The 17,335-nt window shown below is 32.7% G+C and overlaps 1 protein-coding gene across 1 annotated transcript; it reads left to right on the top strand.

Annotated features, from left to right (window-relative positions):
* Positions 1-2,222: 2,222 nt before the first annotated feature.
* Positions 2,223-9,411, top strand: LOC124098088 (pancreatic alpha-amylase). The gene is made up of 10 exons (XM_046452673.2): positions 2,223-2,415; positions 2,771-2,917; positions 3,734-3,931; positions 4,440-4,670; positions 5,433-5,566; positions 6,290-6,412; positions 6,506-6,605; positions 7,558-7,676; positions 7,776-7,901; positions 9,191-9,411. Exons 1-10 carry the CDS (start codon positions 2,248-2,250, stop codon positions 9,378-9,380), a joined length of 1,536 nt encoding a protein of 511 aa, XP_046308629.1. The 5' UTR covers positions 2,223-2,247; the 3' UTR covers positions 9,381-9,411.
* Positions 9,412-17,335: the final 7,924 nt, after the last annotated feature.

The following is a 17,335-nucleotide window of genomic DNA, read 5'->3' as shown; positions in this document are numbered from 1 at the left end:
CTGTTATCATATTTTGCCTTTGTCACTTGCTACAGAAGTTTGAACAATTTGCTCAGTCTCTCTAGGCCTTAGTTTCTTCATGTATATGAAATTTTTGAAAAGACAAGGATTGAAGTATTATACAATTTCTGACATGGTGTTCATTTATTTATAAAATGAAGACATAACCCATAATAACCTCAATGTCTTGCACGATACTTGGAGCTCAGAGTATATGTTAGATAGTCATTTGTTGAGCACATTAGACATACTAATCATTTGCTAGGTTCAACATTACATTTAATGTCTACCTTTTAATAGATCTGTCCAGAATGGTGAACATGTAATATTTATTATTTATAACACATTTACTATATAAATTATATATATATATATATATATATAAAGTTGAAAAGCTGTTACACAGAACAGGAGTTATGAACTATGCCTGAGAATATAAGTGTAGGCTTTATAAAGATGTTGTTTCAACTCAATATATGCCAGGTACATAACAATGGTAGAAGAGGATCATAGGAAGAATACCAGGAGGTATGAACTTACATGAAAAACACATGGAACTTTGATTGTCCACATGATTGGTCCCAGGAAGGACCAAAGGAGGGTGCTGTGAATACTAGAGAAATAATTAGGTAATAATTGGAATAATAACTTTTCCCCAGAGATAGTACTTCCTCATTTCCCCTCATCTTGATAAATGATATTCATCGCCAAATATCTATATCTTTAGTGTCTGCATTTCATAATTCTTTAGATTTAATATACCCATAAACCTGTTGCCTCTCACCTTTGAAACATCCTGTCTATGCCCTAGTCAAAGTCACCCACTTCTTTCCTGGACTACTATAAAAAGCTTCTAACTTATCTTCCTTTTTTCATTCTTATACTCCAGTTTCTGATTTCCTCCAAGAGGCAATGATGATTTCCTTTTAAAGTACAGCATGCTTTTTCAGCACTCCTTACAGCCGCTCTTTTTTGATATGTTCTGAGATCTGGCCTACCTATCTGTCTTCAATTCATTTGCTTTTCCATTTATCACACATGCTTTAGCCTTGCTAACTTAAAAAAAAAAAAAAAAGGTTTCTCAAGTATTCCAAGATTTTTTGACCCATAAGTTTTTGCTTTGTCCTCTAGCTAGATTGTTCTTTTCCTTGTCTTCAAATGACTACTGATTTTTAATTCTTTAATTCACAGCTAAAATCACTCCTTCAGTAATGTTTCACTGACCATCCAGACTGAAATACTCTCATAGGGATGTTACTCTCTATTTTATTATGCTGTTACTTCATAGTAGTTTTTATTGAAATCTGAAATTATTTATCATCCCTATTATTCTCATTACTGATATTATATTTACTTGCATATTTTGTTTTTCTTCTACTAGAATGCAAGCTCTCTTGGAATAGAAAAATGACTGTCTTGCTCATCATTTATCCCTTCTATCATCCTTAATACTTGACAAAGGAGAACACTCAATCCTTGTTGAAAGGATGGATAACATTTTCCCACCTATACTATTAATTAAGGAGGAAAAGGATGTGCATTCTTTGATTTAGTGTTTTACTAGACACAAAAAAATATTTGGCTATGGGGAGAAAATCATAACAACCACAAACCCTACTATTCCAGCATAAATTCTACTAGTCTAGCACAAGATCTACTACTCTAGCCATGTTATTAAGCACTTGATTCGATGGGAGGGGGTCTAATTCTCCAATTCATGGGCATTTAAATTTCAAGTAGTTTTTAAAATTTTAATGCAGAAATGTAAATAACTAAAAATTTGTGCATGGGAAGGAGGATAAGAAAATTACTGTCCTGTTTCTTTTTGGAAACTGAAATATTACAAACATTGCAGATAAATAGTTCAAACAACATTTTGAGTATAAGTTGAGTTGTGTCTAATTGTAAATTTATTTCTATTAGTAAAGCACATCAGAAAAGAGATATACCTAAATAATATATGAATGAGGACTGTTTATGTATGTCACATGCCAGATATTTGAAAAGGCTAATATTCTTTCAATAAGAACAATATTAAGTTCTAAAAGGTTATTTAAGGTTATTTTCTTGGGAGATTTTATGAATGTTCTTCACCTGTTGAGTTAACATTATTATTAATAATCTTTTTAACATTCCAGTGTTTGTACTCTAAATATTTATTCATCTTAACATTTATTTTGTCAAATGTGCTCTTTTTACAGGAATATAAATAGCTGCTAGAAAGAACAGTGGCAGCTTCAGAGCAAAATGAAGTTCTTTTTGCTGCTTTCAGCCCTTGGGCTCTGTTGGGCTCAGTATTCCCCAAACACTCAACAGGGAAGGACCTCTATGGTCCACTTGTTTGAGTGGCGCTGGGTTGATATTGCTCAGGAATGTGAGCGATACTTAGCTCCCAATGGATTTGGAGGAGTTCAGGTAAGGATTGTTCACATCATAAATTGCAACATTTATTTGAGCTTATGTTAAATGATATAGTAAAATGTCAATCCATTTCTGTGAATCTGAGATAATATTTTACTTAACATATAAGCCCTCTGAAACAGTTTTCTGAGGAAGAAAAAAATTAGTATTTGTGGCAACTTTATATTTTCTTTCAGGATAACAGCAGGACATTTTTAATGTGCTGTTAATATTTTAGAGTGGTTATAAAGTACTGTAGCTGCATGTACAAAGATTCAGCAATAATTTTAGGTTATTAATTTGTTTTAGAGGTTTTAATGATATAAAATAATCTATTATTTGATAATCATTAAGTTTGCTTTCTTTATAGATTTCACCACCCAATGAAAATATTGTTGTTAACAACCCTTCAAGACCTTGGTGGGAAAGATACCAACCAATTAGCTATAAAATATGCACAAGATCTGGAAATGAAAATGAGTTCAGAGACATGGTGACAAGGTGTAACAATGTTGGTGTAAGTGAATTTAAGTTTCCTTTAAAAATATTATATAGGAAGATAATTTCTTCTTTTTCTTTCTCTTCTTGAGCAGAAAGTTTCTGGGGCTTGATTTTTTAAAATTTTATTTCATACTTGAGCAATAACTCAAAAGGAACTATTGCTTTATGTTCAACCTTTATAAATCCTTATTTATGTGCCAGTCATCTACTAAAGAAAAGACCATTTAGTTCAAAGAAGAGTTTATTTGTAAAGCAATGCAGCAACTTTAAACCTTTATAACTAAATACATTTCTTATTAAGTGGTAGAAGTTCCAATTATAATAGTTGCTATAATTTTTATGTGATTTATCTATAAGTAAATTCCTGAGTACTCTTCTCCATCATTTTTATTTAATAATAAATAGTCATTTTCTCTTTATGGTGAGGAGAGTAACGATAGGCAATATTTGTCTTCCTTTCTTCAGATCCTAAGCAGAATGTAAAAGCTACTTGTTTCTTTTTCCTTGTGATCCACTGAAATTTCAAAAATTAATAATTTCTTCTGTCTCAACTGATTATTACTTCCTCAAAAATGCCTTTCATAATAATTATAGTTTCCGCTTTTCTCAATTCATCATTTATGTAAATATATAACCAGACAACTAGAATGGATATCACTGTTCATTTGACATTAGTTTACTTTCATGCTTCACTTTTTAGTCTTATTGGAAAATGAAAGTATGCAATAATAAAGAAATATTTTATATTTTAATGAATATTCTGTTAAGTTTAATCAATAATGTTTCAGATTTTTACCTAAAATCAAATTGAAGTAAACCCTTTGCTTTTCAGGTCCGAATTTATGTGGATGCTGTAATTAATCATATGTGTGGTGAAGGGGGAGGTGCAGGAACAAGCAGTACTTGTGGAAGTTACTTCAATGCTGGAAATAGGGAGTTTCCAGCAGTCCCATACTCTGGTTGGGATTTTAATGATGGTAAATGTAAAACCTCAAGTGGCGGCATTGAAAGCTATAATGATGCTTATCAGGTAATTTTCTTTTTAAAATAATGATCTGAATAAAGAACTACCTATGCCTTTAATTATGCACATGTAACTTACTTAAACACTGATTTTAAACACTACTTTAGATTCCTACAGAAAATAACTAACCATGACTGCATAACAATAAAAAAAAACTCAATAATCAAAATCATTCTGCAGTCATGATACTAAGTATACAACTCAGTGATAGAATACTTGCCTGGTATGTGTAAGGAAGGCACTGAGTTTACTCCTCAATCACAGAAGGATAAATAAATAAATAATTTCCTCCAATCAACTGAAAAGTTCATCTACTCATTTTCTACTTTCTCCATTTTTATGCTAGAAAATATTTCAAAGTGCACCACAGAATAATGCCAATATTCCCAATGCCCAATTTAAAAAATGAATTATGGAAATATCTGTTGATGAATAAATGAATGAATAAATGATCAAACAGATTTTCGGGTCAAAGATGATATTTTAAAAAAACATAAAATTTTTACCTCAACAGGTCAGAGATTGTCGTCTGGTTGGTCTTCTTGATCTTGCCCTGGAGAAAGATTATGTGCGCACCCAAATTGCCAATTACATGAACAATCTCATTGATATTGGTGTAGCAGGGTTCAGACTGGATGCTTCTAAACATATGTGGCCTGGAGACATAAAGGCAGTTTTGGATAAACTGCATAATCTAAACACAAAGTGGTTCCCTGGAGGAAGCAGGCCTTTCATTTTCCAGGAGGTACATTCATCTATATACGTGCATTAAAACTGTATCATTTCATTCACTAGAAAATAAATGGCAGATTTAATTCAATATGAAATTTCTGTAGGTTAATGGCTGAGTCACTAATATACTGTAGTATTCTTAAAATTTTTATTTAGAAATAACACGTTTAACTTTTTATCAAAGTATGTTCTTTGGAACTACAGAACATTTATTTAGGCTACAAATCACAGCTATTTACTACCTTCCAGAGACCATTATACAAGACCAAAAAGTACATAGTTGTTGTTCTAAGCCAGTCTGAGTTTAAATCTTCACTATACAACTACTAGCTCTCTAAGTTTATAGTGAAATTAATTTTCCTTTCTGTGAAACAAATTTTTTTTTCATCTAAAGAAAAGGAATAATGGGAAAGTTTATGTTTTTGTTCTCTTTGGAAAATTAAACGTATTAATAATTATCGAGCATTGAGAAATATTGATCAGATAGTGAGTTCTATGATAGTGTGAACTATTGTTTATATAATTATTGTGCAAGACTAAATGAGATCAGGATTTTCACAGGACCACAGGTTACTTCATCATAGATATCTCTTTCAATATTGTGACATATATTTTATCAAAACAAATTAAGAAACTCAGTGTGATGAAAGCAGTTTTAAGCATTTCAAATAACATAGATGTTTTAAGGCTATTTTTATGTTATATTAATTTTTTCATTAAAATACTTTAAAAGGTTTGTACATTAAAATGATATTTTCCCCTGTGTATCTCCCAGGTGATTGATCTGGGTGGTGAGGCAATTACAAGTAGTGAGTACTTTGGAAATGGCCGTGTGACAGAATTCAAGTATGGTGCAAAACTGGGCACAGTCATTCGCAGATGGAATGGAGAGAAGATGGCTTACTTAAAGTAAATATAATTTGTAATTTATAGTACTTTACAGATTTATTAGACATACTACTCCAGTATGAGTTATCTTCTTAGAACCTTCTTAGATAATCAAGAAGTAGATTATTAATAAATGTTATTCTTCTTTAAACCATAATTAATCATCTTTTTAATTTAGAATATCAGTCATAAGGAAGTATTCTGGAAACCAAAACATCACCTAAATATTTTCATCTATCTATTATTTGAGTACACTAGATTTGAGTAATGTTTCCTTATAATCTATTAAAGCTAGGTTATTTTTCAGAGGATGCTACCATTTATAAAGTACCTACAATTTGGTCATAACTATGGAATAAGTATGCATTTTCTCAACTCATTAATTTGAAACATTAAGGTGTTCATTCTAAGGAATAAAGTGTTGAAGCCTCATTTTAACCAAGTTTGCCTTTCTGTATAATGTGATATAAATATTAACCCTTTGGAAATCCACATAAAATGCATATCCTGAAACCTTTAAAAGAACCATTTTATGACAAAAATCTTACATATGAATGGATACAAGGAATTCTACATATATACAAACACAGAATGAATTTATAGATTTGTTAATCTACAAAATCCTAAATTCTATGGTATAATTAATTACAGAGTTTATCTAAGGATGCTACATAAAAAGAGATGCAGATTTAGATTACCTTAAACCTATTGTAAAAGAATACAAATATTTATTTTTTTTAATAGGAACTGGGGAGAAGGTTGGGGTTTCATGCCCTCAGACAGAGCTCTAGTCTTTGTGGATAACCATGACAACCAAAGAGGACATGGAGCTGGAGGATCATCCATTCTTACCTTCTGGGATGCAAGGTAGGAGAAAAACCTCTCTACATGTCTTTAACTCACCTTTCAATGATAGTAATAATAGTCTATTCTATTTTAATATATTTTTATAACTTTCAGGCTGTATAAAATGGCAGTTGGATTTATGCTTGCTCATCCTTATGGATTTACACGAGTAATGTCAAGCTACCGTTGGCCAAGATATTTTGTGAATGGACAAGTAAGTTTTGAATTTGTTCAAAATATCTTTTTCTCAAGAAAGAAGTAGGTAATTTTCTTTTAATTTCTCATGAGGTTGTTGCATTCAATATTTATTCATCAAGTATTTATTTAAATAGAAACCTAAGACTAATCTCTGATTTTAGTAATGGAAAGGATATTGAATACATAAAATTTATCTTCTATTTTTTTCAAAGAATATGAAAACTGTTCAGTAATCGGACAGATATCCACACACTAAGAAAAAAAAAAAACTTATGAATAAGAACAAGTTACAGGGTATAAAATATATACTTACTGTAAGTACCCAATGTCATAGAGTTGAAATGAAGATTACACATGCTAAAACTTATCAAGAACTTAAATTGGTTCCTGTTTTTATTATCAGAAATATGAATATTGTGAAAATATTTTTTTAAAAAGTTTTATGGAATGCAAAGAAATGGTTCAGCTGAGCTGAAGTTAAATGAGGAAAATATCTTAAAAGATGAATGAAATGAAATACATTACAGAATTAAAAATTTACAGACCACTTCAGGATAAGTAAGAATGAGAAAAATATCAGGGGTATGGTAAAAACATTAATCCAAATATCAATTTCAAAACTGAACCGAGAAATAAATTATGAAGATGCTTTAGAAGTTAAGTGAGGGTTTTCTTTTTAAACTGAAGATTTCAGACGTAGCCTCATTACAGAGACTTTATATCTAAAGTAAATCCTTTTCCTATAATTCAGAAAGATACCTAAAGAACCAGAGTTTAGAGAGATGATAAAAACTCAGTAAAGGTCTATAAAAATTCTATACATGATGTATTCTAAATAAAGACACTGCAGAGACAAGTAGCAGGACCAATTAATTGAGTTTAGTATAATGAAGGAAGTGAAAGATAGATGTGTGTGTGTGTGTGTATGTGTGTGTGTGTGTTAAAAATCTGTTTTTGTTTAAATTAAGGATGTTAATGATTGGATTGGACCACCAAATAATAATGGAGTGATCAAAGAAGTAACTATTAATCCAGACACTACTTGTGGCAATGACTGGGTCTGTGAACATCGATGGCGCCAAATAAGGTAAAAATAATACATATTCTCGAAAACTTTCCTTAACATTTTACTTTAAACTGTTTGAGTTTAAGAATATCAACATTTTGTATGATCCTGTGCTTTTAGAAACATGGTTATTTTCCGAAATGTAGTTGATGGCCAGCCTTTTCAAAACTGGTGGGATAATGGTAGCAACCAAGTGGCCTTTGGAAGAGGAAACAAAGGATTCATTGTCTTTAATAATGATGACTGGTAAGTGGATATCAATTTTAAACAATTTTTACACTGTTAAGTTCTAGTTTTATTCTATTCCGGTTCATTTACTTTTTTTTATATCTTAAAAATCCTTTAAATCAGGGAATGAAGAAAGTAAGAAATCAGAAAAGTAAAGAAGAAAAATTATGATGGCATTTATTCCCCCCCCTTTGTTTTAACTCGAGCTTTCTTATGCATCCATGAAATATTGTGTACTAAATATTATGCATATTATGCTAATATTACATGAGCCACTAAATAAACCAACAGTTAATATAAGGATGGCAAAATCTCTAAAATAACATGGCTTTCAATCTCAATCTTAGTATTGGAATATCTTTTTTTTAGCTCTGTATCTCAACTACTCCACTGTCTGCTCCTTTGCTATATATTCTTCACTTCCTACCTCTCAGGGACAAGTACTACTTTAAAGTGTATGTGTTAGAAATGTATCTTATGGCCAATGATATTCCTCACTAGATTTTTTAGTTTTACTTCTAAAGCTTCTCATTGCTGGCCTTTCTTTAGTGATACTGATAGCCTATTCTTGTAGTCTAATGAGTCTTTCATATGGAGAACTACAGACAGAAGAACTCTGCCAGCTTTGGAGTGTCTCAGTCCCACCCCAACTTCTGCTCATGTTTAGCTCAGGTTAGGCTAAAATTACATTTTATTGGCCAAACATAAATAAGTAAGTAATGTGTCTTTTTTTTTTTTTCTAAAAGAGCCTATGGCTAGATCTTTAATTTCTGTGTTTTCCGGATAGAAGAACTGAAATAAATTTGTACAAGATAGTTTTCTATTCCAAGCTATATAATTCTTCATAAAAGTGCTAAAATATTTTTACTTCTATTTCTATTTATTTTTGGTCTCTTGAAAAAAATATTTTTTGAAGAAAAATTCCAATTTTAATTCTTTAAAGCAATCAGTATTTTTATAAATTCACTAAAAGACAAATAGAAAATATTTATGTTTACCACAGGCAGTACTTTTATCTAAGGGTAGCAATTCCTGTAGATCTTCACTGCTGTTCTTCAACCTTTATGGTCTGGTAATAGTCACCACTGACTAGGAATGGATAGGTGTTCTGTATGATTACATTGTCCTGAGAGTGCTGTTCACATCCACTGGAAAGATCTCTGTGTTTTCATTTTCTTCTTATTGAGACTTTGACTGCTTAAAAATCTATGGCACAAAATTAAGCTGTTTATTTACTTTAGAGAGAATCTGAATTCTTATATTTGACAGTAATGAATTTAAGTTAAATAGCAAATTTTGTTTTATAGGTCATTGTCAACAACTTTGCAAACTGGTCTTCCTGGTGGCACATATTGTGATGTCATTTCTGGAGATAAAATTAATGGAAATTGCACAGGAATTAAAGTCTATGTTTCCAGTGATGGCAAGGCTCAGTTTTCTATTAGTAACTCTGCTGAAGACCCATTCATTGCAATTCATGCTGATTCAAAGTTGTAAAATTTAAATTAAATGCAAATATAGAGCATTATCAAGTGTCCTTTTTTATTGTATATACATTAGTTTTCATAATCCTTTAATTTTATTTTAAGTTGTATGCCATCGACTTGAAAAGATCAAGCATTAAAAAATCACATGACTTATATGTATAATTATAAGAAAACAACAGGCAAGGTGTTATTGTTTTAGAAGACACACTTTAACCTACTTGTCAAGGGAATTTCTAAGAACTCAGAAAGGCATTTTGACAAATATATTTATTGTCATTGACACCATTTGTCCACTATGTATCTCTTATTTCTGAGATATAGTCTGAAATTCTCTCTACAATTTACAGATATAGTCGGAAATTCCGTCTATAATTCTCTCACACTTCTTTCTGTCAATTAGAAAGAGCTGGTTTAATGGTGATTCACATACTGAGATAGCTCAATTGGATGGTTTTCACAATACAGAAGTGCTTTTATAATTTACAGGGTTAAAAATAGAAGAGACTGGGGCTGCGCAGCGGTTGTGGCTCAGTGGTAGAATACTTGCCTAGCATGTGTGAGGCACTGGGTTCATTAAAAAATGAATAAAATAAAGGTCCCCCAACATCTAAAAAATAGTTTAAAAAATTGAAGGGACTTCAATTACCTACTCTATAATTTTTAATATTTTTGATCCCACAGGAATATTCTACTCCTTTCCTTATAGTCTACTCTCCTTTTCTTTTTTTTTTTAAATTTTGTTTTAGCTGTGGTTGAACACAATGCCTTTTTATTTTATTTATATATTTTCATGTGGTGCTGAGGATCAAACCCATTGCCTGGCACAGGCTAGGTGAGCTGAGCCATAACCCCTGCCCTCTTCTCATTTTCTTTCAGTGTTTTGACTTGCTGTCACATGGCTTTTCATTCCTGCTCCAACCTGTAACATGGATGTTCAGTTAAGGCTTTCATGACACTATATTCTCCAGATTTTCTTTGTAATCCTCTAGTTGCTTACTCCCCATTGTCTTAAAATTTAACATAGAATGTCTTATGGCACTCACCTAGATCTTTATATAACTCAGTTGTTTTATAATGCTTAAGTGAGAAGATAGAAGAAATAAATTGAAAACTCTTCTTTTCATCTATAAATTTATCTGTCTCTGCCATGAAACAGATTCATAGTGCATTTGTTACAACTTCAGCCCAATTCATCTTGTGCTCCAATTTTTTACAATTTTTGTGACTATTATGATACAGAACACACACATACACACACACACACACACACACGAATTTTCATGAAGCAGGTTAATTATTTACAGAGAGGCAACAAGGGACAACAGACACCTAGCATAGCCATTCTCCCCAAGGCTCAGGAAAGCTGCACACGGTAGATGCAGTCTCATCAGCATGTGCCTCATTTGTTTTAAAGCAGAGGGTACAAGGCTGCCTTCCGTAGATTGTATATCCCCGGGATTCACAAGATTTCCTGGGCTAAAGTGAGAAGGCCATCTGGTTCTTGGAGGGACAAAAGCAGCTTGGACTGTTATTGTTAATTCCCATTTCAGGATGTTGTATTTCAGCCTATTTCTACAGTTATTCTTGAGAACTAAAAGTGTAAAAGGGAGACCAACTGTCTGGACCACAACATCCTCAAGGATAGTCATTCATTTGCCCATAGGATTTTCTTCTTTTCTCTTTCATGATAAAAAACAAAACAAAACAAAAAAAATAGCACATTCTTCCAAAGGTCATTCCATCCACCTGTGTCAATGGTCTTGCCTTTTTTAACCTCTCTGTTGTAGCCGTCTTTTCCTTCCTTCCTCATTAGTCTCCTTAGATTATATGCACTATAGTGTTTCTACTAAAAAAAAAAAATCCATGCTTTTAGCTAGGTTCAGTAGTGTACACCCATAATCCCAACTACTTGCAAGTTAAGGCAGGAAGATCAAAATGTCCAATCAGTTTAGGCAACTTAGCAAGACCTTATTTCAAAAGCAGCTGAGGATGTAGCCCAGTGGGAGAGTTCTTGCACAAGACACTTTGTTCAATTCCAGTAGTACAAATTAAAATGGATAACTAAATAAGTCCATTCTTTGATTTTATATGGTTTGTTTTCCAAGGGTCATGTGTTGGTCTTGGTCCCCATTTGGTGATGTGAGAGGCAATGGGACCTTCATGTGGTAAAGCCTAGTGGGAGTTGTTTAGGTCATTGAGGGTGCTATCACCTTAATGGGTTAAGGAAATTCTGTGGGAACTTGGTTAGTTCTCAAAAGTGAGTTGTTGCAAAAGAATAAGTCTGACTCCTGAATCCCTCTTTGGCTTCTTGTCTTATTATGTGATCCCTTTATATTTGTTCCCACCATGATGCCATTCACAATGAGACCCTCACTAGAGGCCAAACAAATGGGACCACCCAATCTTGGTCTCTTGGCATCTAAAACTGAGAATAAATAAACCTCTTTTCTATGTTTTTATGTTTTACACAGTATCAACATCATTTCTCATCTCTCCACTATTTTCCATCATCAATAAATCCACCTTATTTTGTCTTTCCTATCATCTGTAACATTTATGCTATCAGTCTTATGTTCTTCTCTATTCTTATTGTATTCTACTTCACAGCCATATTCACTATGGTGGATCACTCTCTCTTCCTTTGGTTGGTATGATCTATTCATCATTCAAATCTTAGTTAAATGGCTGACCTATGGATTAGGTCAGATCCCCTTATTTCTTTCATGACTGCCCATATCATCCTTCTTATTACTCATTAGTATTATGGAAAATGCCTACTTTGCTCTTTATTGAATCCTTATTCTCAGTATAGCAACCAGAACATATAATGTATGAATTAAATAATTATTTGTAAAATGAATTAATATAATGAAAGAGAATAAAATAAGAAATACATCAATTTTTGAGAAGAAAAACAAACTAGTAGAGATATAATCTTGAAATGAAGATGGTTTTTTCATGCTCCCCTCAATTCTTCCCAAAATTAATTAATTCCTGATTAGCTCTGATTTCTTGATTTATGAAAGTCATGAAAAAGTCAAGTACCCATCATGCTGCTGAGGTAAAGATATATCCTCAATACTGCAAAAGCCATCATGTTTTTAGCATTTTAAAACCATAACATACTAAATCAACAAAGTATTCTTAAAACAATATCAGTATAATGATGCCATACTAATCTAGATATAATAAATTTAAAATTCATCTTAGTTATAGAATTAATCCTGCCTATGAAACTACTGAGTTATTTCTCTTGTCATAAAAGGAAAAAAATAACTATTTTATAGAAAATTATCCTTACTCCATGATTAGACTCTCATTTGCAAGGCAAAACTTAGCAAACAAACTTATATTTGTCAACCAAAATGGCAAGTTGAGGCTGCTGAGATCATGGAAACACACGCTTTATTTCAGCCAAATTGAGGATAACAACACAGGAAAACATTAATTCTGGCTGCCCAAGATAAGTACCCCAAAATGGGATCTGTTTTTCTACATGAAAAAAAAAGAAGTTATAGCAAACAGGTTGTTACTATTGCTTTAGTTGTCAAGAATAACTTAGGATTTTAGTTAATAATGTAAGAGTAGCAATAAGCAAGAACAGGGTATTTTCTGAGTTACTTATTACTCTAATACCATCTACAAGGAACTGTGTTAATTAAAGGCTTACATTAACTAGGATTGAAATTCAGAAGGCATGTTTCAGGCCCCTTTTATTTATGGGTCTTTGTGATCACACAGAATGACTGACCACAGAGGATAGCTGGAGCCTTTGCTCAGTGTCTATCCAAAAAGTAAGTTCAGTATTTTTATCATTAGTATTGTTATTATTATTATTGGGCTTCCACATAAAGATCATTTAGCTGTTAGATCAATATATAACAAAAATCTTCTAAAAAGATGTTATCAGAATTAAAGTGTCAGGCTGCCCACTTCTGGAAGGCCAACATTCAGAAAAAGAGAAAGTTTATAGAAAGAAATCAGATTTATTCAAGGACCAGCAGCAATCTTGAGAAAACTGAGAGGTTATTGCCCCAAAGCTGTATCTTGGCAGGGGACAGGGGCACACCAGGCTTTTATACACAGGGAGGCAAAGGAGCAGCAGGGGAGGAAGTTTCTGTGCTGAGTGAGGACTTTATCATCTTAGGCACATCTATTCTTCTCTGAAACATTGTAATAGTCTTGACCTCCAGGGGCAGGCTCCTGTAGTTTCTTTGTTTGTTTTGTTTTGTTTTGTTTTAAATCTACCTGCTTTGTGCTAGTTAATGTGTAGAACCAAAGACTAAGGAAAGGTGATCTTAGGTATCAGATGTTCCAGATGCTATAAATCTGAAGAGAGATTTAGTAGTTAACATCTCAACCATAGGGATAGGGTTTCTCTTCAGCAATGGTACTAGGGAAAGGCAAAAAGGAAAAAGGAGGGGAAAGCAAAAGACAATTCCAAAGGAGTAACCCTGTTACAAAGACACTTTCAATTATCCAAATCTCTAAAGAGACCACTTTCTGAGTTATGAAGGTAACAATGAGTTTTTGCAAAGGAAAGTAAAAATCCCTAATCATTTAAACCAAAGTTTTTGGAGCATTTTGGTCTTTTGGATATATCAAAGTGAAGGATTTCAATCATTTTGAAAGTAACCGAAAAAAAATTCAGGGTCTTCATGCTGGTTTAAGCGAGTCTCAATTTTTCTTCTGTTTTGTTTGCCCTTGCAAGTTTCCTCAAAAAAAAAAAAAAAAAAAAAAAAAAAAAAAAAAAAAACTATAAAGAAACAAATCTAGATATAACTGATGAAACTTATTTGCTGCAGAAAATGATAAGATTTTAGAAAAAATCATTTAAGAATTCTCATGGAAAACAATATTTAAAAAGCAGAAGTGAAAGTGATGTATTAAAAGAACTTTGAAAAGTCTTTCACAAGAAAGTGAACAGATGAGCAAACATAGTCTGTTTGCTGTTTTTGTCCTTGAACAGAAACTCAGGAAAAAAAAAAAAAACAACATGTAGTTCAGAGCTCTTCATATAATATGTTTTAAGGTTCAAATTGGTGTGTTGAAAGGGTTTGGGTACAAATAGTACCACCCAAATGTGAACTAAAAAGTGATATATATTATTTCTCTATAGTTGCCAATTTGCCAAACACATCTCACCATTTTTATTAATACATTTAAGGATTTTTCAAATGATAAAAAGATTATATTTTTGATCAACTCAATCAATGGACTTTAAAAAATTTCCCTGAACCTCAGTTTCCTTAAGTGAAAATGGTATTCATTCTTTCAGTCTGTTGTATTAAATGAGAAGCTGTAATATACTAAATACTATTTCTGGCTAAATGGATACTTCCTCATCTCTTCAAAAAACATTGCTTATTCTCAGTACAGAGGGCTGGAAAACTTCTAATTCAAACAAGAAAAGGAAATCACAAAGCTTTGTAATTGGAGCAGAAAGTGATATGGTACTCTTACTTGAAATATTGCCACATTCAGCCTATGTGCCACTGATGAAAGCTAGTCTGTAACTGAGGTTTAGAGGCTGCTTTTGCTAAGAGCCCCAACTCTTTACCTGGTCCTACACCTATCCAACACGTGACTGACAACAGAATCAAAGCTTGGCATCTCGGCCTTCCTATTGCATCAGTTCCTTTTGCTATTTTAAACTTCAGGTCAGATTCCAGTTGGTTCTTAAAATACACATGTATATCATTCAAGAAGTGCTTGTCTAAAACTAATCCAAGGTTGATTACCTGTAAGTTTTCCTAATTTCTCTACTCTCCTTTAATGGCTAAAGACATTAAGAGGAACTAAGATATTTTCAAGACTTACAGGAACATCATAATCACCAGGTTTTTCAACCACCAACTTTTACAGTGTCTTATTCCAGACCACTGCAGCAGTGCTCTGAAGTCTCCAGTCATTGCCCTTAACCTGAAGTAAGGTCAAATTGTATCCTAATTAGCTTCATTTTGTTCCATGAACTTGTTCATTCATTTTGAGTCATTTCTTCTCCTCAGTCCATCTCAAGTCCAAGAACAGTGAGACTCACAGGCAATGACTTCCTCTGTTGTTAATAAAACCCCACAAAACCAGACCTGAGATAACCAGACCATAATTGATCAAGATTGCTTGTCTGTGCATACCTGTTTGTTCCTTCCCCTGTATAATCCTAGACCTATTATCAATCCCTGGAACACATACCTTAGGTCACAAGATCACTATTCTTTCTGGTAGGGCCACCACCACCTCTTCCTGCTAATTGTATTATAATGGCAAGTGGCTAAGTCTGGTCTGTTGGAAGTCCAGGAGTGAGGTCTCCAGCCTAGGATTCCAGTAAAAAGTTAATAGAAAATAGATGTTTTGAGTTTAGTGTTCTTTCTAATTCCGTTTTAGGTCAGAGGATTTGTAGGAATGCCTCTATAAAGCCTCAGTTTCAGCTTTGTACGCTATGATCAGGTATCCCATATATGCTCTAAAGCCACAAGTAAAGATTAAATAAATTTATGTTATAATCAAAAGGCATGTTAGCCGATACATCATATATTTATCAATTCACAGCATTCTTTCAGGTGCCTTGAAACATGTTACTCATGTTTAAGCATAGAAGATAGTTGGGAAAGCAAAGTAAATTTGCAATATGTTAATAAAAATCAAGGGGTTGGGGCTATGTAACTCAGTGATAGAAAGCCCGCCTCATACACGTGAGGTGCTGGGTTCGATCTCAGCACCACATAAAAATAAAGAAAGATATTAAAATTTTTAAAAATAATAGTTGAAGTGATGCATAATAAGATAAAAAGTAGATTGTTGGGATTAAAGGTGAATATATCAAAAAAGTCTGAGAAAGCTTTCTGGAAATGGAAGTTCTTGATATCAATCAGGGGGATTTATTACAGTATGGAGGGAAGAACACTCCAAGAACAAAAAATATATAACAAAATCATAAAGAAATGAAAGACTGTGGCAGTGAACAGACTCATTGATTAGTAAGGCTGAGGAGGCAGATTCATGGGATATGAGTGGAAAATACATCAGGAAGGTAGAATAATACCAACAGAAGAATCCATTTCCCATAAAGACTTTCCCATTAGGTTCAATGTGCTCATACCAGCATAGCCATCTCTATGTAAGTTATATCTCTAGTAATGCAAGATAGCCATTTATTACCACTAAGAAATTTAGGAACTAATTATCATTGTCTACGTTAATATTAGTACAAAAGTGGCTTATTAAGTTTTAGTGTATATAACCTTTATAGTTTTCTTTCCTTCTCCCCTAGTCCGTTTGTGTAATTTAAATGAACCTGAATTCTACTATGTCTACTAGCACATATCTTATCTTTGAATGGTTTCAGTTTTGCATGGATCTGTATTTGTCAATGCTCACTCCATGCTTACATTGTTATATGTTGAAATAATTGATTTTGAATGACAACTTACTTCTTGTTTATTATTTTTATAACATCAGGGATGGAGATAATAGAATTATCCCTTTATTTAACTGTCAGTCAAATGACAACTCAAGCATAGTATAAAATTAAACAGCTCCACAATCTGTCAAGGACTAGTGGTTTTGAGAATAGTGCTGTCTTTGTAGAAGAAAGTTCAGTTTTATTTTTCTATCTCATAACAGATACCAATGTAATACATTGAAAAATCAAAATATAGAATTACATCAGCAAAAGTTACCAATAGCTGACTGAAAACAAGATAAAAGCTGGAGCTTTTTTGGGGGGACACTATTTGGGGGAGTGATTCTGGATCATCAAAGTTATATCCTTTGCACTTTCTTTGAGAACACCTGTTGCATCCTTGGCTTCCTATATAATTAAATCTGTGTATTTTTTTTTTTCTGTTGTTCATTTGTCTTTCAGTAGTTTGATTCACATGCCCCCACCATTGTTCCCAGGATGTGAGAGGAAGAGTTTCTTATCCTTTCCTTTAACTCCTTCCATGAGAATAAACTTTTAAAAAT

This window comes from Marmota monax, unplaced genomic scaffold, assembly GCF_021218885.2.
Source record: "Marmota monax isolate L192 unplaced genomic scaffold, Marmota_monax_Labrador192_F-V1.1 WCK01_AAM20220418_F8-fsc00308, whole genome shotgun sequence".
Classification (NCBI taxonomy): domain Eukaryota; kingdom Metazoa; phylum Chordata; class Mammalia; order Rodentia; family Sciuridae; genus Marmota; species Marmota monax.
This window is presented reverse-complemented; position numbering and strand designations above follow the sequence as displayed.

Coding starts and splice junctions, on each gene's coding strand:
- LOC124098088 (XM_046452673.2), top strand. CDS start 2,248: ATGAAGTTCTTTTTGCTGCTTTCAGCCCTTGGGCTCTGTTGGGCTCAG. Junction 2,918..3,733: donor CAAGGTGTAACAATGTTGGT/GTAAGTGAATTT, acceptor TTTGCTTTTCAG/GTCCGAATTTATGTGGATGC. Junction 6,606..7,557: donor GATATTTTGTGAATGGACAA/GTAAGTTTTGAA, acceptor GTTTAAATTAAG/GATGTTAATGATTGGATTGG.